The sequence below is a fragment of the Octodon degus genome, unplaced genomic scaffold (assembly GCF_000260255.1).
Source record: "Octodon degus isolate 3935 unplaced genomic scaffold, OctDeg1.0 scaffold00016, whole genome shotgun sequence".
Lineage (NCBI taxonomy): Eukaryota > Metazoa > Chordata > Mammalia > Rodentia > Octodontidae > Octodon > Octodon degus.
Window position 1 is genome coordinate 16,446,118 of NW_004524592.1, and position 27,360 is coordinate 16,473,477.

Sequence of the window (27,360 nt, forward strand, 5' to 3'; positions counted from 1 at the left end):
CCTTGTACAAGAAACACAAAATATAAACAAAGAACAAAATGATAAAGGATAGGAAATAGCAAGATAAGTATTTTGTGCATGTAAGGGAACCAAAAGATGGAAAGAGGAGGAAAAAGGGAGAAAATGGGATTAAACAAAATAAAGGAATTGGGATGGGTTTGTTGTGAATATGTTTCAACTCCTCACAACATTATATACAACGAACATGTACAAATAAAGGGGAGAGCATCCAACAGATGAAAGTGGAAAAAGAATTCAAATAGGTTGTTATGTATGTGTACCAACTCCCTATAATGAAAGCAATCATTTTGTACTATAAATAGACTCATAAAAACATTAACACCACCATTGAGATTTCATCTTATCCAGAAAGAATGGACATCAGCAAGAAATCAAATGATAAAGAATTCTGGTGAGCCTGGGAGAAGAAGGAATCCTTTTACATTGCTGGTGGAAAAGTAAACTAGTACAACCACTATGGAAATCAATGAGAACATTCTCAAAAACTAAAATGGAAATTCCCCCAGCAAATTTCTTTCTAGATAATCTTTCCAAAAAAGTTAAAGACCTTCATATGACAGTGTACAATTCATAATAGCTCAATTTTGGACATGACCTACACATGTCCATCAACAGACCAATGGATAAAGAAACTGGTATTTACACACAATGGAGCACTACTCTATCTTCACCTTTTCACATCTTCTTTATGGAAGGATAAATTTGAATTATCTATAGGAAAATGAATGTACCCTGAGATCATAATTTTAGTGAAATAAATGAGACACCCAAGCTTCAATATGCAAAAGAGAAGGGGACTATGAGAGTGGGAAGGGCAGGGGCATGAAAAAAGAATGTATGGTATGTACATGTATGAATTCCCCATAATAAATATGACCATTGTGTACTGCAAGCATTTACTAACAAAATTTCCAAAAATTTAAAAATATTTCACTATGATCAAGTTGGCTTCGTTTCAAGGATGCAAGTATAGTATGGCTAAATATATGCAAACCAATAAACATACTACAGAGAAGGATAAAAGTCACACTATCATCTAAACTGATGCAGAGTCCAACAATTTCTTCTGGCTCTAAAGAAACTAGGTGTTAAAAAATTCATTCCTCGGGCCAAGGAGATAGCTCAGTTGAGTAAGTGCTTGCCTGGCAAACACAAGGTCCTGAGTTTGATCCCTGGTACCAAAAAAAAAAAAAAAAAAAAAAAAAAAATCATTCCTCAATACAGTAAAGGCCATATAAGACAATCCTATAACTAACATCATTCTGAATAGAAAAAAACAGGAATGAAACAAAGATGTCCACTGTCACCACTCATGTTCAACGTATTTCTCAAAATTTAAGCTAGAGCAAAATTAAGCAACATAAAGTAGAAGAGGGATACAAATAGGAAAGAATCGAAAGTACCCATTCCCAAATAATAATACGACCCTATAGTAAAGATTCGATCAAAAGAATTAGAGCTAATAAACTCAGTAAAGTAAAATCAACATTAAAGAATCCATACTTATGGGTATGGTGGCACATGCTTGTAATGCTAGCACTCAGGAGACTGAGGCAGGAAGATTGCCTCAAGTTTGAGGTGCGCCTGGGCTACACAGTGAGTCCAAATCCAGCCTAAACTCCATTCAATACCGTCTCAAAAAAAGAAAAAAAGAAAAAAATTGATGATGGAAAGACCTTCCATGTTCATAAATTAGCAAGATTAATATGGTTAAAATAACCATACCTTCAAAAGCAATTGAATTTCAACCTGAACAAAATACCAATGACACTCTTCAAAGAACTGGGGGAAAGAAAATCTTAAAATTCATATGGAAACACCAAAAATCCTAAAGAGCCAAAGCAATCCTAATGAAAAAGACCAAGGCTAGCGGCATCACAATACCTGATTGCAAGTTATACAAGTCACAGTTAAAAAAAAAAGAAAGTATGTTGCTGACACAAAAATCACACACAGCTCAACCAAACAGAACTTGGGACAAAAATCAAACCCACACAACTACAGCCATCTGATTCTGAGCAAAGGAGCCAAAAATATACACTGAAGAGACAATCACTTCAACAACTGGTGCTGGGAAAACTGGCTATGTCCTTAGAGAAGATTGAAACTCATCCTATCTCTCACCCTATACAAAAAATCAATTTAAAATGCACCAGAGACTAGTTGTAAGATCTGAAACTTTGAAACTGCTAAAAGAAGACAAGAGCAAGGGCCAAGTAGATAGCTCAGGGGATTAAAGCACCTGCTTAGGCAGAGCACAGTGGCTGGGGTTTGATCCCCAGCATGCCATGCAGATCCTGTAGGCCCTAGATGGTGACTGAGACTGGACATGATGGTGCACACCTGTAATCTCAGCACTTGGGAGGCTGAAAACAGGAGAATCACTGAGCCTGATTTACGTAGTGAGATCCTGTACATCCTGTCCTAAATATAGAAAAAAAAAGAAAGAAATGAATAGTGAGAATCAATGCAAAGGACGTCATCAAATTAAAACGTTTTTGCACAACAAAGGAAACAACCACTGATTGAAGAAACAGCCTACAGAACCTTTGCCAGCTATTCTTCCAGAGAGGATTAATATCTAGAGTATATAAAGAAAAAAAAAAAAAGCAAATAGTTCAATAATAAATGGGTAAAAGATCTGAACAGAAACATCAAAAAGATGAAGTACAAAGGGCCAATAAGTACATCAAAAACGTTTACCATCACTACTTGTTAGGGAAATGCTAGCCAAAACTACACTAAGCGACCATCTCTCCCCAGTCTACAATCAAGAATACAAAAAAAAATAGTAAAAGCTGGTGAGAATGCAGTGGAAAAAAGAACCCTTCTACACTACTGGCAGGAATAAAAATTAGGACTGCCACTAGGGAAAACATGTTGCAGATTCCTCATAGAACTAAATGCAGAGCTACCACTAGGTATATACTCAAAGGAACTAAATTCAACATACCATAGAACAGTGATGTGAACTTCTGGTACACGTGCCACCAGCAGGCATGCAGAGCCCACTCTGCCACCATTGAGAGCCAAGTGGCTCCAGTATCACCCCAGCAGCAGAACATTCAGGTTTAATTGCAGTGTTGGCACTTTGCAATACGAAAGTGGGTTCAGGGTTGCAATTTGGGCACTTCGTCTCTCAAAGGTTCATCATCACTGCCGTAGAGATACCTGCATATTCATGTTTACTGGGGCACTGAATACAAAAGCCAAGATATGGAACAGCCCAGGAGCCCATCAACAAATAAATGAAGAAAATATATTTATATACATATATATGTATAAATATATATTTACACACACACAACTCAGACATGAACAAATTCTTGTTAGTTGCAATAAACTGGATCTAGAGTTCATCATGCTACACTCAGAAAAGCAAATATCACATGTACTCCCAAATACTGAGGATCTGAAAAAGGTGACAAGACAAAGATTACTAGACGAAAGGAAAGGAATATGGGGAGGTGAGTGTTGTAAAGACCGGTAGTACAGGCAAGAAATACAATCAAAATACATTTCACGCATTGCCCCCCGCAAAAATATGAACCCAGGTTGAGAAAGTGGAGTGGAGTGATAAGAAGAATGAGTAAACTATGTATGCAGGTATAAACCTACCAAAATGAAACTCATTAATCTGCATAATCTAAAAATGTAGAAAAAAAATATCACTTTGTTCAAAGAGAATATATAAAAATAGCCTGGGATGTAGGGCAGTTCAAAGGTACTGGGTTCAGCTTTCAATATTGCAACAACAAACAAAAACAAGGTTCTGGAATAAAAGGAATTATCTACAGAAGCCTTGTGGCAATCAAATTTCTACAAGAGCCTGGGTGAAGAGACTAAGTTTATCTTTTTTTTCTTTCAATACTGTAAATTGAACCCAGGATCTTAGAACTGAGCTATATCCCAGGTCTCTCCTGGGGAAAATGGTCTTGGCTAAGTCACTAAGTTGCCCACCCAAACTTGCGATCCTCCTGTCTCCTGTCTCCCAATGTGCTATGATTACAGGAATGTGCCACTCTGCAGAGCTTCAAGAAACTTTGTAGAACTGCCTTTCCAGAGCTTAACTGGAACTGCAAAACAGTCTTCCAGAACACTGGAACATCATGACAAAAGCACTGTATGGATCTGCAACCAGGCTCCGAAAGGAAGCTTTAGGCCAACTGTGTGAAAACCTGAACAATTCCCTCTACGTCAGTCTACATCCGAAGAAAAGATACAGACCAGTCATGGGAACTCAGTGTAACTAGATTCACAGGCAGTGTAACATGCCTAACAAAGGCACAGCCACTACAAGTGACATCGATTCTATAGAAATCACCTAAGGGGGCCGGGGAGATGGCTTAATGGAATAAGCACTTGCCTGGTAAACACAAGGGTCTGAGTTCAATCCCCGGTTCCGCAAAAAAAAAAAAAAAAAAAAAATCACCTAGTATAGAATGTAGGAACTCTGGTTTGGCAAAGATCCAGAGACACCTCACTGAGGAATCAAAGGCAGAAGAGATTCCTATTTAGATTCCAAAGTTGTTTCAGTCCTCAGGGTAAAGAAGCAGGTTGGCAAAAAAAAAACAAAAAAAACAAAAAAAACAAAAAACACCACTGAGAAGACTACAGGTAGGTTTTTTTACATTCACAAATAATCTTCCTGAGCTCTTTTGACTGGTACTCTGTGAGGCACTGCTGAAATGCATAGTTTCCAGCCCTCTGTAAGGCTGAGGTAGGACAAAGTTTCAATCCAGCCTGGGAAACTCAGTAAGATTTATCTTAAAACAACAACCATAACAACAAAAATAATAACAAAGGATTGGGGATGTAGACCCTGAATTCAACTCTTACAACAATAAATATATACATACATACATAAATGAGTTGAAAACGCTCAGTGCTGAGTAGTTCTCATCCCACTCCACAATGAGAAAACCTACTCTGAATGGAAAGGGGTTAAGGGCACCACAGGGCTCCAGAAAGTGCAAAACAAAGTGAAGGCATTTATTAAGAAGTTAACTGCAGTACTCCAAATACAGGCTTGGCAGTATCTGGTAGCTATGCATAATTTATGCATCCACAATGCTCCTAGGACTCCTAGGCTTGTATGCAGCAAACTCCAGCACCTTTGCTCTAGAGTCCACCTACAAAAATGTTTATAGCATTGTTCTGATTGGCCCTAATGTGTAACAAATGCACATCAACAGTATGCACACACTGCTGTATTCACACAATACAATGCAAGACCATAATGAAAATACCCGTACACGTCCACAAACTTCACAGTAACTGAAAGCTATAAAGTACCACAATGTTTCCAATTCAAAATCACCCCCTCATTTATATTGCATAGATTAAACAGTAAGTGGTAAGCTGCAAAGACAGCAAGCGATTATCACAAAACTCAAGCTAGAGAGGAAATTCGCTCAGCAAAGAACACAGGGTGGGATATCTCCTGAGAAGTAGGCAATGCTGTTTTTGTTTTTATCTGGCTGTTTTATATCGTTCCTTAACTATGTATGAGGCTTACACTTTTGGCATATGCTATACTGCTTTGAAATGTATCAGTATCCCTGAAGAGACTGATGCTTCTAGACAGGCAACAGCTACACAATGATTCACCTTACATTAAGGCAAATCAACTAAACACTAGGAGAATCCAGGCCCTAAAACCAGCTGATGTCCTTACAGACTGGAAAACTGGCGTTTGCTACAGAGTAGGCGAGCCTTATTAGAGCTTCTACTGAAAACAACCCTCTGCAGCACGCATGCCACGGTGTGTTTTGCCACCACAAAACCGCCAAGTTTCAGAAAGGCGAGTGCCCAAGCGTCCCAAATAGGGTCGGTGCGCTGCCGTGGCGCCGCCAGCCCCCTTCAAACCACCAAGCTGCCACCAAATCGGCCTTTCTACCACGGTGAGTTACCGCGCCAACCCACCCCAGACCCTGGCTCCAGGTGTCCCGGGCCCCGGGATCCCAGCACTGGCCTCGCCCCAAGAGCCCCGCGGCAGTCCCCCAGAGACCCGGGCGCCCCGCCCACGCAGGACCCCCTCCACGCCTTTCGAGCACCCGCGTTCGCGGCCAGGCGAAGGCGCGTACCTCTACACCGCAGAGGACAACTCCCAACGCTGGCCAACCGAGGACAGCAACTATCTCCGGGGTCTGCCCCGCCAGCCCTCCCGGGCCACCGCCGGCTCTATTTCAAGTTGGAGTGCCGGCGCACGCGCACGCGCACTGCGGCGCTTCCGTGCTGTGCGAGCGGACGGCGTGCGGGCGCAGCGGCAGGTCCAGCGCGTGCGCGTGCGCGTGCGCGTGCGCGACGGTCGTGCCGCGGCCGGACCTGGGCGCGCTAGTGCGCTGACGCTTGCCAGCCCGCTGCGCTCTCCTCGGAGTTGCGCTTCCAGAGCTAGTGTGGGCGGTCGGGGCGGGACGCGGGCGGCGGGCGGCGGGCGTGGCCGGGCGCTCGGCCCAGAGCGCAGGAGGGAGGAGACGGGGTGAGGGTGCGGGAGTCGTGGCCCGCGCTGGGCTTGGAGGCGGCGGGCTGAGGAGCGGGTGGGCACCGGGCCAGCCGGGCACCGGACCCTGCCAACTACCCTAGGCCGTGCGGCGGCGTTTCCGGCTGGTGGAGCAGCGCTCAGGCCCTAGCGCAGGAAGATGTTCAACGTGGAGTCGTTGGAGCGGGTGGAGCTGTGCGAGAGCCTTCTCACTTGGGTACGTGGTGGCGGACTGGCTAGGCCGACCCATTCCCTGGGCCGCGCTTCGGGGTACTCGAAGCTTGTCCTGTGGGCGAGCGCCTCTGGCGACTAGGCCCTCACATCCGGGCCTTTCCGGGTGCCTGGGCCGGGCTTAGCGGAGGACGCCAGTGTGGGCTATGTCTACACTCCAGGTCGGGCCAGGCCGGGGATACCAGCGGCACAAGGGCGGGGGCAGGCGCGGCCCAGGGTCTGATCGAAACTTGCTGGGCTTGAGGGGCTGGCAGTTCCCACAGTGGAAACCGGCCCGGCCAAGGCTAATGATGGGGTGCAGGCGGCACTGTAATCGTTGTTTGCCGCCGGCACTTCTCTTGAGCTTCCAGGGACACCAAAACGTTCTTTCTCCTGCACCCCGACGCGGCCGGTAGAGGCAGTCGGGACCCTGGGTTATTAAGCCCTTCACCTTTGTTGTAACATCTGCGAAGGATGGAGCGAAGCTCCTTGGGAGATGAGCTCTGCCCACTGGGAAAGAAAAGAGAAGTATTTGAGGGGAGTGAGAAAAATATGAAGAGGCGCCATGGGACAGAATATTTAAAATGCTAGATGCATTTTGGCTGTTAGAAAGCAAGCTTTCACTTTTATAAGTGGAAAAACTTATTAAAGGGTCAAAGGTGAAACTTTTTTTAAGTAAAAGAAACGTATTTGGAAAATCAATAATGGAACTCCGAAATATTTTGGAGAAACGTTTTTGGGATTCTGATTTGAAATTATTTCACAGTTGTTCAGGTTCTAACATTTTATCTATTTTGGAGATAGGGTCTCACTATGTGAGACCAGGCTGACCTCGAACTCGCAATGATCCTCCTCTCCTGCCTTGGCCCTCTTAAGTGCTGAGATTACAGGCATGTGCCACCATGCCTGGGAGGTTCTGACATTCTAAAATCTGCATTGGATTCTAGTGTCAACAGTAGTGCTGGGAGAGCTGGATATTAAATTTCTGCGTGTATGTTTTCCGACTCTGGGTCTTCGGGTGGGGATGCAGAGGAGGCAGAACCATGGATTTAAATCAAGTGCTCCTTGGGACTCATCTGTTTTATTGGTTGCTAAAATGTTAAATAAATTTGCCTCTGGAAGAATCTTTTGGGCATAGAGATTGAACACAGAGTCTCATGCAAGTTAAATCATTTTCTCCACCTCTGATCTGCACCTCCTGGCCTTTCATACTTTAAAAGTGACATATAAATAGCAGTGCCTTGGGTTACATCTCTGGTTATAGGTTCACCTCACTTTATCCCGTGCAGGAGCACTTTGCTAGAAAGGTTTTAGAAGCATCGTCTTTGGTTATAATATAGTTTTTAAAAAGTCTTCACATTATTATAACATGACTATATGGTAAATCGAATTATGGCTCCATGGGCTGGGGAGATAGCTCGGCGGCACTGCCTAGAAAGTGCAAGGTCCTTGGTACCAAAAAATAAGAAAATTTAAGTTTAAATTATGGCTCCTGAAACAATATATATAGTGATAAAGCTTTTTTTTTGATAGGGTTTGATATGTTTAGTAAGTTTTATGTTAGACCATTCTTGGGATTTCAGGTTGTTCACATTTACCTATAGCTGACAAGCAATTTGAATAGGTTCTAACTTAAGGCAAAGAGATAGAAGCTGTGTCTCAAAAGGGATGATACAAGGTTTGACTAGATAGGGGCTGCTTTTTTGAAGTTTGAGAAAAGAACAGGCCTTGGAGAGGTTATACACAGAAAGATGAGGATCTTTAACTGTTGTATTATTGGATCTGTGCAGTAATGCCTTGCTCAATGCTAGAAAAAGCAGAGAAAGCAAAGATGACTGCTGAAGTGGTGCTCCATTGTTTAAAGTCTAGAAAGAAAAGTCAAATGGAGATGTATTTAAGAGGAAAATGATGATGGTTCAGTTATTTGAGAATGTGAAAGAATAGCAGAGGAAATATCAGGAAACTTTGAAGGGCTTATAATAGAAAATCACATGATTTCAGAGAATTTATTTAGAAACAGATGCAAAAATCCAGAAAGAATAATCCACATTAACTGGAAAAGACAGGGAGTATGGTCTCATAAATAGGCTTTCTGAAGTACTGACTGGAAGCGTTATCAAAGAAGACTTCTGGAAATTAGAGATTATTGAAGGTAAAACTGGAGGGTAAGTTCCATAAAATGATGTACAGTTCTCAGACTTCGAAACATTTTAAAACATTGTTCATTGAAATGATTGAAAATAGTTGACTTTTAAGTGTTGGGTTTTTTTCTCTTTTGGCTGTCATTAAAAGAGTAAATATTTGTATAGACAGTATTTGAGGTAGATGGACATGCACTTTTTAATCTAGTAGCATGCTTTCTGTCTGAATGCCAGATAAATGCTGAACACAATTCCAAAGCCAAATATAAAGGGAAATGTATCCAGTACACTCCAAAGTAAAGACTGTCCTTTAGAACAGTTTGCTATATTTTAAGTAAACTATTCAACTTGGTTGTGGGATGGGTTTTGTCTGTTTTGTTTTTGGTTTTTTGCACATGGTAGGCTAGAGGGCAACTGCAGCACTCAGCAAAATACAGACAGCTGTCAATGACAGAGAAGAGCCATGCAGTAAAGTTCAGTCTTGGTGACTCAGTTTTTGGGCTGCCAGCTCTGTGTGTCTCCGGAACCTCTGTGTACAGTTACAGAGCATGTTATATTTGTAATCCGGAGTAGGAAATAAAAGTTTTATTTCACTGTACAACATTCAGCTTGGGACAGGAGGGATGTGTATAGTAATATCTTAAACATTCTTCCACTAAAAATGGCTAATATAATGGAAGCTTAGGTGCATAAAAGGGATGACTCTTAGTCACCTATGTAGAATTCAGTCCTCTGGAACTGTATTTAGTTGCTCCAAGTAATGTTGGATAAATTGCCATTGTTATCAGAGAGCCTGAGATGTGGTTCAGATTTTTGTTGAAAGAGTACTTCCGAGTAATCCTACAAGTGGAATACATCTCAAGCTTCAATTCACAGTTTTTGCAGCCTGATGTGTTTAAACATTTCCACAGTATTGCTACTTCTACTCCCTGGATCAAAACTTATTGCTACTTGGTAGGAAAAGTCTGTCCTGCTTGTTAAATTTTGAAGCCTAGTTTCTTCAGTTATACCTGAATCTCAGTGAAAACATTACACTTTCCCATGGTTAATTTTCTTTATTGCATAATGCTGGGGATTGAACTCAGGGCCTTGTGTATGCTGAGCCCTGCTACTGAACTAAACCCCTCACCAAGCTTTAACCAGGTTTGAGAAACTGAAAAGCAAGACTGCAGTGCTTCCAGTTTGTGAGAATAAGCTAAGTGGAAAAGAATCATCATATAGACTTAGTGCACTTGTGGTAAAAAGCAGCGACCCTAATATATCATAGTTATTTTTATACTACTTATTTGGGAGCCTATAAAATGCATGCTAATATAAAGAAGTACAAATAATATAATTATTATGGTGATATCTCCCCGTGTCATACCCTCTCTCTGCTTAACTCCATCCTGTCAAAAGAGCTGATTTCTTTCTTTTTTTTTTTTTTTTTTGAAAGGGCGGATTTCTCTACTGAAAGAATAAAGTTCTTGTGTACAAAGGTTTTAATACTTTTAAAAAAAGTGTCAGTATAGCATGATGGTTCAGAGTACAGCTTCTAAGCCTGACCTACTTGGGTTCAGTTCCTGATTTTAATCTCAGACTACACTTCTGTCTGAGAATTGTGTTCATATTTGACACTAAGATTGCTGACCCTGGCAGTGGGTCTCATGCATTCACATTAACCAGAATTACCTTTGTTTGAAACATGGATTGCTGAGCCCCAGGGTCAGAGTTTCTAATTTCTTAGGTTTGGAGTACAATCTGAGGTTTTTACATTTCTGTTGAGTTTTCAGGTGATGCACAATGTTTAGAAAACCATTGCTCCAGTCAGGGTTTTTAACTTTGTCACCGTTAGACATTTTGGGCTGGATAATTCTCTGTTGTGATTGCTGTACTGTATAGTGTAGGATATTGAATAAATAGTAATATCTTGTTTCTACCTACTAAATATTTTTTTTTAATTTATGTATTTTATTTATGTGTGTGTGTGTGTGTGTGTGTGTGTGGCCACAGCACACCACAACAGGGCCGGGCCGGCTGGCAAGGGGGGCGGGGGGATTGAACCGCGGTCCCTGTGCTTTGCTAAGCTTGTTCTAAGGTGCTTTAGACCACTGAGCCATCACACCAGCCCTCTACCTACTAAATATTAATAGCACCTATCTTGTTCTCATAGTCAAAATTGTCTACTAAAGAGTAAAATCATCTGTGGTTAAGACTCACTGCTCTTAACTGCTAATTCCAGGGTTTCTCATGATTACTTCTCATACTTTTGTTGGGGAAGGCGAAGCAGACGTTAGATGGTATTCATAGAAGTTGAGATCCTTTAGGTGGAATTGTGTACCCTAACAAGGTTAAGCCTGGTTATCTTTGAATTATATTGTATTGCTTTCCTGAAATGCTCTGTAGATGATAGCTCAGAGAATTGGTAGTTGATAGATATTTTTTATATTGAGATAATTTACATGCCATAAACATCATCCTCTGGTTTTCAGTATAGTCACAGGTTGTGCTGTTATCACTGTTGTCTAGGTCCACTAACATTTTCATTGTGTTCAAAAAGAAAATCCATGTAAAAATCTTCATTTTCTTCTCAAAGTAGAGGTGGACATTGTCTAGCCTTCATGAATAACTATGTATCTCAAGGGCTAATACAAGAAAATAATTGTTTTGAAGCACATATTAAAATCAGAAATGAAAAGTTAGCTTTTTCTGAGTCCTCTAAGAGAAAAACAAATCTAGTCTTAGAACTATAAATTATTCTTAAATATTTATTTATTTATTTATTTTGTGTGTGTGTGTGTGTGGCCAGCTCAGCCCACCAGGGGGCGGGGCTGACTGGCATGTGGTGCTGGGGGATTGAACCGCGGTCCCTGTGCTTTGCTTAGCTTAGCTTGTTCTAAGTAGGTGCTTTAGACCACTGAGCCATCTCACCAGCCCTAAATTACTCTTTAAATTAATCTATTTAATTGTTTTTTCTGATTAGGCAGAGGCAGTTTTCTAATCTTACATCCTGGTGGGAATATAGCTCTGTATTTGAGCTGAAGTACAGTGGCCTGAGTTCAATCCTTTGCACTTTAGGGGCAAGGGATGATAATCTTTCATATGGTAATGCTTTGAATGAGAAGATTCCAAATCTTAAACCAGCACTCAGTTACATAAGAATTATTTGATGAACTTGTTAAGAATAGATTTCTAGTCAGGGGTAGTGCCACATGCCTGTAATACTACTACTTGGGAGGCTGAGGCAGGAAGATTGAGACCCAGTAAGCACAACAAAAAATAGATTTCCATCTCCCTGTGCACCAGTGTACAGAGATTCTGATTCAGTAAGTGGAGCTAAAAAAATGTGTATTTTCAAAATAAAAATTTCCCAGATGGTTCTCATGTATAAACACATGTATTTTGAGAGTAACTAATAAACACTTGTCTCATTCACCCTTTTGCAAGGTATTTTTCTCTAGCATTTATACAGAAAAATTAATATTAAGAGAAGTGAGGTTAGCTCAGCCTGAAGATACATGCCTATAATCCTAGCTGTCTGGGAGGCTAAAATGAGAATTTCACAAGTTCAAGCCCACCCTGGGCAACTTAGTGATTTATGGAGACCCTGTCTCTAAAGGGTAGGGATGTAGCTCAGTGTGAAAGCCCTGGGTTCATTCAATCTCAGTCTCTCAATCTCTCCTCTCTCTCTCTCTCTCTCTCTCTCTCTCTCTCTCTCTCTCACACACACACACACACACACACCCTACCCCTCCCCTGATGAGATATCATTGACTACATAGAAAATTAGAAATAAGGCAGGGTTTAGAATATATTACATTCACAACTGTATTTACTGGGACTTATTCTGTCTGGTACCTTGGGATAAGGTTAGTGATAAGAAATAAAAGAGACTTGAACATCTCTGTTACTGCTTTTCCTTCTAGCCAAATCTCTAGAGACATAACATTTTTTTAAAAAAAATAAGGGCTGGTGAAATAGCTCAGCAGACTAAGCACCTGCTTAGGCAAGTGCAGGGACCTGCTTTCGATCCCAGTCCTGCATGCCGTGCTAGCCCCACCTCCAGGGTGCACTGAGCTGGTGAATGAGGCCAGGTATGTGTGTAATCCCAGCACGGGGAGGCTGAAAACAGGAGGATCACTACGAGTCCAAGCTGTGTAGTGAGACCCTGTACCAAATACATAAATGAAAAAATAAAATAAGGGGCCATTAATTTAGCAGTTATAAAATGAAAACAAGTGCTTATTTCTTTTAAAATTATGAGGAGGTAGCTCTAGACAGTATGGAGTAAAGTCCCAAATCAGTTCCTACAGATGATGCTAAGTTATCCAGATTGGCTTCAAACTCAAGCTTCCCAGGTAGCTGGAACATAAAGATGTATGTCACCTTGCCTGGATTGTCTATTAATTTTTTTAATGAAACTGTTTTTTATCAGTTGTGACCTTTCTTATCACCTCTCCCAAAATATCTACCTAACTAAAAACTGTCTTCTATGAGGAATTTTTCTTTCTTCTTTTTTGTCATACTGGAGAGTAAGCCCAGAATGCTTTACCAGTAGCTACATCCCCAGATCTTTTTATTTTGTGGCAGTGTCTCACTAAGTTGCTTAGGTTGGTCCCAAATTTTATATCCTCTGGATCTGCCTCCAGAGTAGCTAAGATTATGGGCATGTACCACCACACCTGCTTATGAAGATCTTTAAGGTAATTGGTGGTTGCCACCATAACCATCATTACCCATAAGACTCTACTAAGTTGATTATGAGGGAAGTATGACTGTCTGGGAAGTTTGGCAATATTTATCAAAAATTTGAAAAAATGTGTATACATTTTGACACAGCAGTCCTTTTTTTTGTCCCCTCCCAAACCAATAAATGAAAAAGACAAATGGTCACGTAAGTATAATTCTGTAGATTAGCCTCATCTGTGTTAAACTAGGGACCTGCTAAAGTAGGTTCCTCCCCTTTACCACCTCGGTATCGTAGCCAGTAAAATCTTTATGCAGTTCAGATCTCAAAACTTCACTTTCCTGCTGAACCTCCTTTGCATTAGTCCTGTCTTTTATTACTTTACCTTTCTCTCTGTTCTGTCTCTTCCTATAACTCTTACCACACACCCCCAACCATACTAATCAGACTTTTGCTTATTTCTAGATTGTTTCACATTCTCATCTGTACTTCTTGTTGCTGTAATACTTTTTCATTGAACTATAAGGTCTGTCTATGAGAGTAAGGTCTGTGTCTATTTTTAGTAATTCCTTCTAAATTAAGATGGAACTGTTGAATAATAATCCAACACTCGGATACATTTTCTTACATTTTTCAACCACATTATATTTGACAAGTACAAACTTTGTTCTGATTTACAATATATTTGAAAACAAACTGAATTGAATATAGAATCTATGGTAAATGCACTTCCTACATATATATAAATGTATTTTGGCTCTAAGTAACAAACCTCAGCTGTCTAGGCTTAAACAATAGAGTAAGGTATCTTACAAAATAGGAGACTTGAAGGTTTTTAAATTCAGTGATTCAGTTTTTATCTCAAGGACTTAGTTCTGTCTCTTCTCTCAACCTGATCTAAATGCCTCATCCCATACTAGTTGTAAGATGACTGCTTGCAGCAATTGAGGCAACTGCCTTCCTCACATGAATAGATTGACTTTTTCTCAAGGAAGCATCTCAATATGTCTCTTTGATCTCCATTTTCTCTCCCCTATTTATCACTGAGTTGATTACTGGTAGAAGGGCTAAAGTTACCATAATTTTTATAGATTCTCTTTGAGTAGAATGCATAGTATAAAGTCATCTGGTATATCTACCAGTTTTTCTTTCAAAAATTTCACTAATTAGCCACTTTTGGCAAGAAAGTTTTCTTTTTAAAAATTAATTCCAACCCACAGGATGAGATAATCACCAAAAAAACATACAACCCAAAGAAATCTTTATGTAGTTTAACCATAGAATCTTTTTTCCTTTCAGATCCAGACATTTAATGTGGATACATCATGCCAGACTGTGGAAGATTTAACGAATGGGGTTGTGATGGCCCAGGTTCTCCAAAAGATGTGAGAATTGTTTATCTTTTATATATAGATCTTTACCAGATGGAAAATACAAATATAAAAAGTGTGTTAGTTACTTTTCTGCCACTGTGACAAAATACTACCTGTGATCAGACATAGGAGAAAGGGTTTATTTTTATCCTAGTCTTGGAGGTTTTTTTTTTTTTTTTTTAAATGCATTTAGGACAGGGTGTACAGAGTCTCACTATGTAGATCAGACTCGTAGTGATTCTCCTGTTTTCAGCCTCCAAAGTGCTGGGATTATAGGTGCATACCACCATGTTCAAGTCTCAATTGCCTTCTCAGCAATTAGGGGCAAGGCCAGTAGGGCACACTGGGGAGTGAACCCTGACTGCTGCACTCTGCCAAAGCAGGTGCTTTAGTCCCCTGAGCTATCTGGCCAGCCCTGTCTTAGAGGTTTTATAACATTCATTGAACCATTGCTTTTGGGCCTGTGGTAAGACAAAACATCATGGTAAAGGAAGCTACTCACTTCATGTCAGTAGAAGATGAAAGAGAAAAGGGCTGGAGCTCTCACTAACTGGGAGTATCGACACATCCCCAATAACATACTTCCTTCCACTAGGCCCTCGTGTATCTTCTGATTATCATTCTTTTTTTCAGAGCTATTTTAGTTATTTCTAATGTGATATCACTGACTTAGTTTCTTTTCACTCATTGCTGGGACAAATACCCAAGACTCAAAATAAGGAAGGAAAGTTATTTAGCTCACAGTTTGTGGAAGTTTTATTTCATACTCCACTGGCTCCAAGGCAAATGGCAGCAGTTCATGGCAGCAGAAAACAATGAAGAGCAGAGGAGGAGCAACAGCTGTGGTGTCTATCAAGCCTCTCTCTCTTCCTTCTACTCTGACTGTGAAGATCAGAGCTCCTCTGAAGTGGTGCAGCTGCAAAGATCAAGCTGCTCTGAAGTGGCACAGCTGCAAAGTGATGCAACGAAGACTTTAACTTCTCCAAGGAAGCAGGGTGTGGAGAAGCCTTCCTCAACTCCTTAATATACACTTTTTTGTGCTGAATCACTCTGGGGGGAGCCCATTGTGCCTTAAGGCAGGCCCAATTGTGCCCCAGGTTGGGCCCTGCTGTCCTTGCAGGGCAGGGCCCTCAAGGCCCCAAACTGGCAGGACCCATTCAGCCAAGTTGACACAATGTATCAACCACTACAATCACTTATACAAAAATCTGTAATAATTAGGCAAGAAATAAGTTACTAAGAAACATTTCTGTATTACACATACTTTTCCTTCAATGATGGACAAATATCAAAGAGGTAATTTTGTACCTCTTTATATTTTTTATATTGTAATTTTGTCATATATCATAAAAATATTGCTAAATCAAAAATAGCAAAAGAAGTTTCTAAGCAATTGTAGATTAAGTACTATTAACTGGATTTAGATTTCATTATTGCTTAAACACCTAGAAAATGATACATGACATCATAAAGAATTAGGAAGCAGAAAAGCACACATTTAATATGAAAGCATTTTGATAGCTTAACAGTTTCAACTGGGAGCCATAGTATCAATCCTCATCTTTCATATAGTGCAGTAATTCGTACAACAAACATTCAAGTCGGTACCCAAGCCATTAAATAAGTCACTGAGGATATAGCAGTAAGTAAATAAAACACAAATCCTTTCCCTCATAAAATTTGTAGTTTATTTACAGGAAAGTAACACGGAAGACTGGCTTATTGCCTGTGATAAAATGCTATGAAGGAAATTTATAGGGGGCAATGCTAGTCAGGGAACACCTCTGAGGCAAGTCGAAAGCCAGAGCTCATCTAAGGGATGAGAAGTAGGAAATAAACAAAGCAGACAAAGCCAAGAAAATGTTTCATGTGAAGATCTGAAAGTGGGAAGAATTTATGAGTGCTTTGAGGGATGAAGTGTGGTCATCGAGAAAAGGTACAAAGGGCAAAGGACTAGACCAGGTAGGGCCCTGTGAATGACCGGAAGTAATAGAAACATTAGTTCAAAAACTGGAAGTTGTTTATATTTGAAACAGTCTTGCTCTGTAAAGCAGGCTGGCCTTGAACTTGAGGCATTCATCTCAGCTCATATCTTTTTCATATCTTCAAGAAGTTTACCTATTCTTTCTTTCAACAGACTTTATGTTTTAATATTTAGATCTTTGTTCCATTTTGAATTTAGTGCACAGTGAAAAATATGAGATTAATTTTAATGTTTGATATATGGAAAGCCAATTTCAGAGCATCATTTATTGAAGAGGCTATCTTCAATCAATGTATTTGGCAAAGATAAAGTGGCTCAGCATGTCTGAAGTTCTTTCTGTATCTTCTAATCTATTCCATTGATCCTCAGCTGTGTTTGAGATGGAACAAAGGTTTCTTTTCTTGCCAGTATCATGCTGTTTTTATCATAGGAATGCTGTGGTGTAATTTCAAATTAGAGATTGTGTGCCCACACCCTTGCTTTTGTTGCCTAGAACTGCCTTTGCTATTGTAGCTTTCTTGTTCCAAATAAATTTTAAAATTGCTTTTTCTAATTCTGTGAGGTATACTGATGAATTAAATCTGTATAACAATTTTGGAAGTATGGCCATTTTTGCTATATTGATTCTTCCTACCCAAGGATAAGGGATACCATTCCATTGTCCTGTTTTTCAGTCTCCCAAGCACTGGGATTACAGGCGCACGCCACTATGCCCAGTCTCAATCATCATCTCAGCATACCCCAGGGGCAGGGCCAGCATGGCATGCTGGGGATTGAACCCCAGCCACTGTACTCTGCCTAAGCAGATGCTTTAGTCCGCTGAACTATCTGACTGGCCCCCAAATTCTGTAGTTTTTAGTGCAGAGGTCTTTTACTTCTGTTAAATTGATTTGTAAGTATTTCATTATTTTGGATACTACAGTAAAAGATGTTATTTCCCTCATTTGTTTTTCAACAAATTTGTTATTTGTGTACAGGAAAGCCATTGATTTTTGAATGTTAACTTTATATCCAGCTACTATTGATTTTAGTTACTAAATCTAGATGTCTTTTAGTAGAGTTTTGAGGTGGTCTATGTAGAATATCATGTCATCCACAAATAATAATTTAACTTTTTGCTTTCTTAACTATTAATGCTTTTATTTCTTTCTCTTATTTAATTGCTGCAGCTACAGTTTCCAGAACCATATAGAATAAGAGTGGTGACAGTGGACATCTTTGTCTTTTTCCTGATTTTAGAGTGAAAGCTTTCAGTCTTTGTCCATTTAATATGATGTTGTCTGTTGGTTTGCTATACATGGTGTTTTGGTTTTGTTTTGTTTTTTTTGCGCCGAATGCCTTCAAGTAAATAAAGCAGTAAGTAAATTATTTAGCAGTAAGTAAATAAAACACAAATCCTTTCCCTTCAAGGCATGACTGGCTGTCTTGTGTTGTGGGGATCGAACCACAGCAACCTGAGCCTGACTGCTTTGTTGAAGCAGCCACTTAAAGAACTGAGCTAAGGGGCAGGCCCCCTATACATGGTATTTAGTTACTTTTCTCTTGTTGCTGAAATAAAATACCCATCACTCAGAATTAAAGGAGGAAAGATTTATTTAGCTTAGTTTGTGGAGGCTTCAGTGTGTAATCAGCTGGCTCCAAGGCAGGATAGTGTGGCACAGGGGCCAGGAAACAGCAGAAGCAACAAGAGCAAAAGAGGGAAGATCAAGTCTCTTTTCTTCCCTTACATTATGTGCAGGTTACCTGCCCATTTCATCTCCATGCCTTCCTCTTATACAGGCTCAGAGTGAGGACTCTGGCTCCTGCTAAGTCACTTAGTTAAGTTTTTGAACTTCTCAGTATTCAACTTGGTACAGTGTATCAATCATAGCAGATGTATTTTATCAAATTAAAATGAAGAATATCCCAGGTTTCTGTGGGCTTTTTATTATGAATGGGTATTGGACTTGGTCAGAACCTTTTTTTTTTTATTGAGAGCTCATACTGTTTTCATCCTTGGCTCTGTTAATTGGTGTATTACATTTATTGATTTATATCTGTTGAACCCCTGCATTCCTGTGATGACTCCTACTTGGTCATAGTATATAGTGTTAATGACTTGCTGCATTCTGTTTGCCAGGATCTTATTGAGGATTTTTGCATCCATTTTCATTAGGGTGATAGGCCTGTATTTCTGCTTCTTACTTGGGTCGTTCCCTGGTTTTTGGTATCAGGATAATGCTGGCTTCCAGGAATGAATTTGAAAGTATTGCTTCCCTTTCAATTTTATTAAAGAGCTAGAGAAGTAGTGGTATTAAGTCTGCTCTAAATTTCTCTTAGAATTAAGAGATAAGTCCATCAAGGCCTGAGCTTTTCTTTGTTGGTAGGTTTTAATTACATCTTCAATTTCATTTATTGCTATTGCTTTATTTAGGATTTTTATATCTTCTTGATTCAGCTTTAGTAATTCATATGTATCTAGGAATATGTCCATTCTTTTTCTACATTTTTCAGTGTTTTTAGAATACAGGTTCCCAAAGTAGGTAGGGCGGGGACCGGGGAGATGGCTCAGTGGAATAAGCATTTCCCTGGCATGTGCAAAGACCTGAGTTCAATCCCCGGTTCTGGAAAAAAAAAAAAAAAAAAAGTAGGTAGCAATTACCTTGTGGATTTCTGTAGGATCTGTTGTGATTTCACTCTTTTCATCCTAATTGTGTGGATTTGAGTCTTTTCTTTCCTTGGTTTTGTTTTTTTTTTTTTTAAAGACTGGCTAAGAATTTGTTTATTTAATCTTTTACAAAAACCAACTAAATTCATTATTTGTATTGTTTCTTTCCTTAATCTCCATTGCATTAATATTTAATCTTCATTATTTCCTCCTTCATACAAGCTTTGGGCTTGGCATACACTTCTCTTTTTAGGAATTTGAGGTTCATCAGTAAGTTGTTTATTTGAGCTTACTCTATTCTCCTAGTATGGATATTCAGTGTTATAAATTCCGCTTGTAGAACTGCTTTCATTGTGTCCCATAATTTCCAGTATGCTGCGTTGTCATTATCATTTAATTGTAGAAACTCTCTAATTTCTTCTTTAATTTCATCAGTGACCCATCAAGAGGATGTTAATTACCATTTTTTTATGAAGTTCTTGTGGTTTCTTTTGCCACTTATTTCCAGTTTCAGTGCCCTATGTCTGATAATAGCCATGGGATAATTTCAGTTCTTTTTCATTTACTTAAACATGTTCTTTGAGATAGTGTATGTTTTCTTTTGGAGAATGTCCTCTGTGTCAGTGAAAGGAATGTGTATTCTGATGTTGAGGGATGAGACACCATAGGCATATATGCAAAGTCCATTTGTTCAAAAGTTTGGTTCAGTTTCAATATTATATTGTTGATGATTTTTTTTTTTTTGTTCATCTGTTTGTGACAGTGGGGTATTGAGATCCTCTACTACAATTACTTTGGTGCTTATTTGGTTTCTCATGTCTGTTATTATTTTATGTTCTTGGGTACATTGGTATTTCTTGTGTATGTATTTATGATGGTTATCTTATCCTTTTGGATTGTCCCCTTTACAAGGATGCAGTAACTTTCTTTGTCTCTCTTAATGAGTCTTGGCTTGTCTGCAAATAAAATAGATACCCCCCTGCCTTTTTCTGTGTTCCTGTCACATGGAATATTGTTTTCCATCCTTTGACCTTGTCTAGAATTTCTTTTTGAATTATATGTGTTTCTTGTATCCAGCATATTGTTGCATCTTGTTTCTTGATCCATTCTGCCAGTCTGTTTCTTTTGGTTGTCAACTGAGACCAGATAGATAGATAGATAGATAGATAGATAGATAGGTGTGTATATATATGCATATATATATATATTTTTTTTTTTTTCTAAAAAATTGTATTTAGTACAGGGTCTCACTACACAGATCAGACTTGTAGTGATCCTCCTGTTTTTCAGCCTCCTAAGTGCTGGGATTACAGGTGTGCACCATCACGCCCAGTCTCATTCCCTGTCCTCAGTGTGCCGTGGGGGTGGAGCTGGCATGCTAGGCCAGGGATCAAACCCCTGGCCCCTGCGTCTACCTAAGCAGGCACTTTAATCCACTGAGCTATCTGGCCAGCCCTAAAACATCAATCTTCTTCTTCTTTTTTTGCAATGCCAGGGATAAACTGGACCTTACATTTGCCTGGCAGATGCTTAAGTGCCTGAGCTATCTCCCTGGCCCAAGAGACCATTAATATTGATTGTTATAATCGACATGTATTGACTTATCCTTTTCATGGGATTTTCTATGATTGATCCCCTTTTCTTCCCTCTAACTATTTGCCTTACCTGATGGATTCATTCTTTTGGGGTTATAGAGTTGCAGTCCTTGTTACCTCTTTCTAGAATATACTTCAGAACATTGTGGGATGTTGATTTGGTGTTACTGAGTTTCTTCAAGTGATTTTGCCATGAAAGTATATTATTTTTCCATCCATTTTGAAGGTAGTTTTGTGGGGTCCATAAACCTGGGTTGAGAGTTGTTTTCTTTCAGGGCTTGAAATACTTATTCCATGTTCTCCTTGACTTGAGGATTTGTTTTGAGAAGTCAGCTGTGATTCTGATGGGATCTCCTTTATATTCTGTTCTTCTGTTGAGTTTCTATAATCTTAATTATTATATGCCTTGCTGTAGGTTTTTTTTAATCATGACTAATTGGAGTTCTGCATGCCTCACTTAGAATGATTTTTTCTGTGGGAAATTTTCTGCTATGTCATCTGTGAACAGGTTTCTTTTTTGTTTTTGTTTTTAATCCTATGGGCTATCTCCTGCTTTTTATTGACTCCAATCAATCTAATGTTCTTTGAATTATCTAGCAGCTGCTGGATTGATTTCTCATGGTTCCTTGGTATTTTTAAGAAATCTTTTTTTCTTTTTTTCATGATCGCTAACCACAAGCCTGTTTTGTGTATCTGAGATCCTGTCTTCACATACCTAATTCGCTGCAGATATTTTCAGTGGAATTTGTATTCTGCTGAGCATTTGCTTGAATCTGCCTTCTGGATTCCAATTGTTTCCTATGCTAAGCATTCATGGCTTGCATAATTTTCTTAAGCTCCTCTAATTTTTTTGTCTGTATTTGCTCTAGAGTCACTAAGCATGATTTTCATTATAGATATCACCTCAGAAATTATCTGAGAAATTATTTCTAACTTGACTGTTTTCTCGAGCCTCATTCAATTGCTTTGTTGTTTCCACTTCACAGAGGCCAGGTGAGTGACTTTCAGATTGTCCTACCTCATTGTCCCCTAGGTTTGACTTTCACAAATTGGATGTCTAGAGTTGCATCTTGTTTAAATATCTTCTCATTTTCTTTTCTTCATAAGTTTAATTCATGGAATGATGCTTGTAAATTGCCTATGGTGGTTGTTTTATTTCTACTATTTAAAACCCTTAGGAAATGACTACATCTCTGAGGCATCTTCCTAGCTGATGTAACTGGGTTCTGGGTTTTGAGTGTGTTACAAGATCTTATATCATCAATGTATTGGAGATGAGAACTTGCTGCCTGTTTGGCCCAGTCCATGGTTCTTTGTCACTGTCCCACAATATTTGTATGACTCTTAGTCTCAGTCTTGGAATACCAGGAAGGATATGTTTAAAATAATTGTCACTTCACCTAAAGTAGTACCCTCAGCAGTAACAGTAGGAACAATCACAGCCTAGAAACTGAAAACTGAGGTACCCATTAATTTGCCACCTTTAACCATGTGAACTAGATTTATAGTTATATAACAAAATGTAAAACAGACCAAAAAATTATGTGCAGTATGTAAGTCCTTATTGTGTCCATTTTACCATTGGGTGTTAAAATTTAAAAGGGCTTAGGGAAAATATAGAGAGGTAGAAGAAGAGGAAGAAATTAAAAGCAAGGCTGGAGGACAAAGGGGGATCATATTAACTTCGGAAAACTGGTACAGATGATGGGAGGAAAAGAGAGATGAGATAAAAAGAACAACAAACATGAGGCTAGAAACCACATTCACAGTTACATAAAAACAAGATTAAACAATGGGGGAGGAAAAACAAAAACAGAATCATCACAAAAAAAGGAAAAAAAAAGTCCATTGGTTTGTCTCTACTCTCACTGGCAGACAGCATGTGGAGACAGAGTCCCAGTCTATGCTGATCTATCCCAGCAAGCCAGCAGTAGCTTTTTGGCATGGTAATGGATATGGGGGTCAGCACAGTTGCTCTTACTTTTGGCTCCTGTCCGAGATGGTTCCCAACCAATCATTCTCATGCGGGAAGATTGAATCTTCACTCAGCACTCACTGCCTGCTAGTGTGGTCCTTCATGTCCACCACTCCCATCCACTGTTCTGTCTCTCTCTGGACAGTCTGGGGTTGCCAGCACTTAACCATTTGTCCGCAGGCTTGAACTGCTCCTCATGCAGTGAGTCTCTCAGCATTGAAGTTTCTCCCTTCAGTCTCTCTGGGGGCTGCATTTCAAAACTCAGATCCTTCTTGGATTCAGGAACCCACCTCTGTTGTATGTTACGGGGTCGGTGCCGAAAGAAACGATGAGAAGACCTGATGAATGTAGCTTCAGAGGTCTCACTGAGATTAGTCTCTCTCCAGGTGAGCCCCGAGCCTCAGAAGCATCTCACTTTTATTGAGGAGTAAGGGCAGACTAAGGAATGTGCATAATTATCTAAGTGAATACAAACTACTATCTCTATTAACTTCCACCATTTGCCTAACAATAGGCTCACCCAAATGCTAGCTGCTAACATCCCAAGCAAGGGATCAAAGGACAGAGTGCCTGCTGGAGAAGCTGTTATCTGCTGCTTTGGTTCCCAGCTTTCCAGGAGTTTGCAAACAGACAGCAACCCTCCTTGGGCTCAGTCCAGTGTTCCCTACTCTCTTGGGACATCAGGCTTTTGTCTTAAAACTATGTCTCTACACACCTCCCTCTCTCTCTTGTCTTCCTAATGTTGCTATATTCTAGTGTCTGGATGGCAACATGCAGAGGAGCTCTCTCTACTGCTTACCACTCTGACATCTTGGTGTCTCCCCCAGAGCTCAGATTTTTGAAGTATGTACTCTCTAAGCCAGGCTAGTCAAATAAAGGACCTGACTTTCTTTGCTTCTTTGAGTGAGTGCTTGGTTCCTTGTGCCTATACATATTTGTTATTCATTTTCCCCAACAAGATGAGTTAAGATGAAAGAGAAAAACAGCATGAAGGTGAAGTCCAGCTGGTATTAGAGTATAAAAGAATAAATGAAGTTTCAGTTCTAGCACTAGTGGAATGCAAAGACAGGAAGTAGTGGTAAAACAATGATAAATGGAAAACATCTTGCGATTACATATTAGTTGTAACTGTAAGGTACAGGTTATGATACTGGCATTGGTAGCTAAGGTTGTATGGAAGTCAAGATAAGCGTTGAAGAAACTGATATGATGGTCATGTAAGTATAGCTTTGAGTTACCAAAATTTAGTTAAATAAAAAGTGTTTGAAAAAAAACCAAAACAAAACAGTATTTGAGGGCCAGGGATACACCTCAGTGGCATGGATGCCTGCTTGGCAAGTGCAAGGTCCCAAGTTTAATCCCTGGTGCCAAACAGCAACAACAACAAAAAGATTGTATTTGAAAGGTTGACAAGGATCAGGATCCAGACTGGTTGGCAGAGGGACAGGGTAGGATTTTCAGGCAAACAAGAAAAAAATGGTGTGAATGCTGTACTGGAGAGGGCCACCATTGGGCTGAGTGACACAGGAAACTTGTCAGAGAGATAGCTATATCAGGTATGAGGTAACTTCAGACATGATATTATCATGGGAGAAACCAAATTCTTAAGAGTAACAAGCAAAGGGAGCCACAGTGAGATCAAAGTGCTGACTGTTCTTTGGCATATACACCATAAATTCACAGGTTTCATGGCACTAGCAGTAACATTTCTGTTGTCTAATGCATTGTTTTCCAAAATGGGTGCCTTTTGCAGAAACTTACACTGTTTAATGTTCACTGTCTTCAAAGTAAGTAGTTGAAAATAGAAGAAAAGTTCGACACATGTGAATTTATGTATTAATGGTCACAGGTCAAAAAAATCATTTGTATTTGTTTATGCACAGAGGCAAATGATAGAATCTACCCATTTTAGAGTTGCAATGACCCATCTATTAATGAAAAATATTTAAGTGAAAAAAAACCCCAATACTCCATGGATAAAGTCTGTCAGTCATTAAGAAGTTTTATATGACCAAGTGTCCTGAAAATTTCAGAATCTTTTCAGCAAATAGTGCTTAAACAGTAAATGGAAAATTAAATAACTTTTTCCTTATACTTTATACTGTATGCAGAAAACTAGCTTAAAATGTGTCAGACCTATCAATTTGCGAAATTGCCAGTGAAGCGGAAGACCCAATACTATTGTGGGCTGCTGGACTCTTTTGGAATGTTTTGCTGAGTTTACACACCTAAAATATTCAAATAATGGAACTTAAGAAAAAAAAAGGTATACAGATGAATGTCCATTTTGTATCTGTGTATTCAGAGAGGTTGGGATAGATACATAGTTACAGTCTCTTAATGAATAGAATGATTTGTTCTAATGGTGTTTGTAAATGGGATGTCAGGTCCTCAACTTGTACAACAATTAAACACTAAGAAGAATGTATGCAGTGTGTTAATTATTGAAACTGTCCTACCGATTTGATTTGAAACTGTCTCATTGCTATTTGTTTATCAATAAAATTATGGCAAAAAAAAATGTGTCAGACCTAATGTAGGTGCTGAAACTATGAAATAGGGAAAACACAAGAGAAAAATCTTGGTGACTGTATATTTATAAAAGATTTCATAGTACAATAAAAAAGTAAACTAAAATATAATGGATTAGACAGCATTAAGACCCAAAGGTTTCCTCCAAAAAAAATTACTGAATCTACAGTGAAGCCAAAGACCAGGAAAAGTTATTTCAAAATACTATAATGTCTAGCAAAAGACTCTATTTTAGAGCATACAAATTCTAGATTAATAAGATAACTCAACAAAAAACATGAACAAAACATTATAGCATATAAGTGTGTGGCAGATGTACAAAAAGATGCTCAACATCAGTCACTCAGAAATGCAAATTTAACCCAGTAGTCACTAGAATGACTAAAATTAAAAAGACTAATCGCAGCAAGTGCTAGTGAGTTTGGAACAATACGAACTCTCATAGACTGCTGATGTGGATATAAATGATACATTCACAAGTTTAATAGTTACTCACATGTTAAATATGTATATACCTCCTAGATAATCCATACTTGAATGATTCCCATATGAATTCACTCAAGGGATATGAAAACATACATAAAAGACTTGCACACTAATGTTCATAGCACCTTTACTATATATAATAGGCAAAAACTGGAATTAACCCACATCTTTATCAACAGATCAATGGATGGATAAATCATGGTAATCATCCATATAGTAAGATATGTGTAAAAGATATAAATCTAGAACAAGTGAGTCTACTTATATGGATAATAGAGCAATGCCTTATTTTTTTAAAAGGAAAACAGTATACTATGCTGGGCATGGTGACACATGCCTGTAATCCTAGCACTAGCACTCTTGGAGGCTGAGGCAGCAGGATTGCAAGTTCAGGCAAACAGGGCAATTTAGGAAGGCCTATTCTCCAAAAAAAGGGGATGGGGGACTTGAAATAATAGCTCACTGAGAAGGCCCTGGGTTCAATCCTTAGAACCACCAAAAAAAATAGTAACAGTAAAACAAAACGAGTATTTATGTAAAATTCTAGAAAATATAAACTAATCTATAGTGACAAAGTACATTGGTTGTTTGGAGATGGGAAAAAGTGGCAGAGAAACAAGGAAGACAAGGGGAACAGTTGATGAAGGGAATAGTTTGGGAAGTACTGAACATATTCACTGTTGTGGCAGTTGGATAGTTTCATGGTATAAAATCATCAAACTACATACTTTTTTATTAGCTTTATTGAGAACTAGTAATGAGACAGTTTCAAAACCGATTAATAGGGCAATTTCAATAATTAATACATTGTATATTGTTGTCTTTGTAGTGGTTATTCATAGTACAAGATGCAGACATGATATCTTGTCCAAACACTATTAATGCAAATCTTTCTTCTCATTGAATTAAGAGAAAGTAGCTGTATGTCTACCCTATTTTGTATATGCAGATACAAAATGGTCCTTCATTTATATCCCCTTTTTTTGTTTAGTTTTGTCACAAATGGGTATTCCATTGCCATTTAAATATTGTAGGGGCGTGAATTCAGCAAAATAATCCAATATAGTCCAGTAGTCCGTAATAGTAGTGGGTTATCTGTAGGACTGGCAATGTCAAAAGTTGTTGACTTAAACCTTTTACAGCTCAGCATATTAATGTGGCTTTACTTTTTTATAGTTCGTTTTTATACTTTTCTGCTAGATAGTTAGGACCAGGATAAAAGAAGACCTATATAATAAGAAGTGTAACT

The 27,360-nt window shown here is 39.1% G+C and overlaps 2 protein-coding genes across 5 annotated transcripts in view; one reads left to right on the forward strand and one right to left on the reverse strand.

Annotated features, from left to right (window-relative positions):
• The window catches only part of Rnf170 (ring finger protein 170), a 63,529-nt gene extending 57,288 nt beyond the window's left edge, over positions 1 to 6,241 (reverse strand). For both annotated transcript variants that reach the window (XM_004626667.2, XM_023710130.1), the window contains exon 1: positions 6,108 to 6,241. The gene's annotated coding sequence lies outside the window, so the exon portion shown is untranslated. The remainder of the gene's footprint in view (positions 1 to 6,107) is intronic.
• An 87-nt stretch (positions 6,242 to 6,328) lies between these two features.
• The window catches only part of Hook3 (hook microtubule tethering protein 3), a 136,169-nt gene continuing 115,137 nt past the window's right edge, over positions 6,329 to 27,360 (forward strand). Inside the window, exons 1-3 of one of the 3 annotated variants that reach the window (XM_004626668.2) lie at positions 6,329 to 6,419; positions 6,607 to 6,719; positions 14,819 to 14,904. In XM_004626668.2, coding sequence (XP_004626725.1) covers positions 6,663 to 6,719; positions 14,819 to 14,904 — 143 coding nt within the window. In that variant the 5' untranslated portion in view covers positions 6,329 to 6,419; positions 6,607 to 6,662. The other 2 variants (XM_023709994.1, XM_004626669.2) reach the window with 2 other exon arrangements.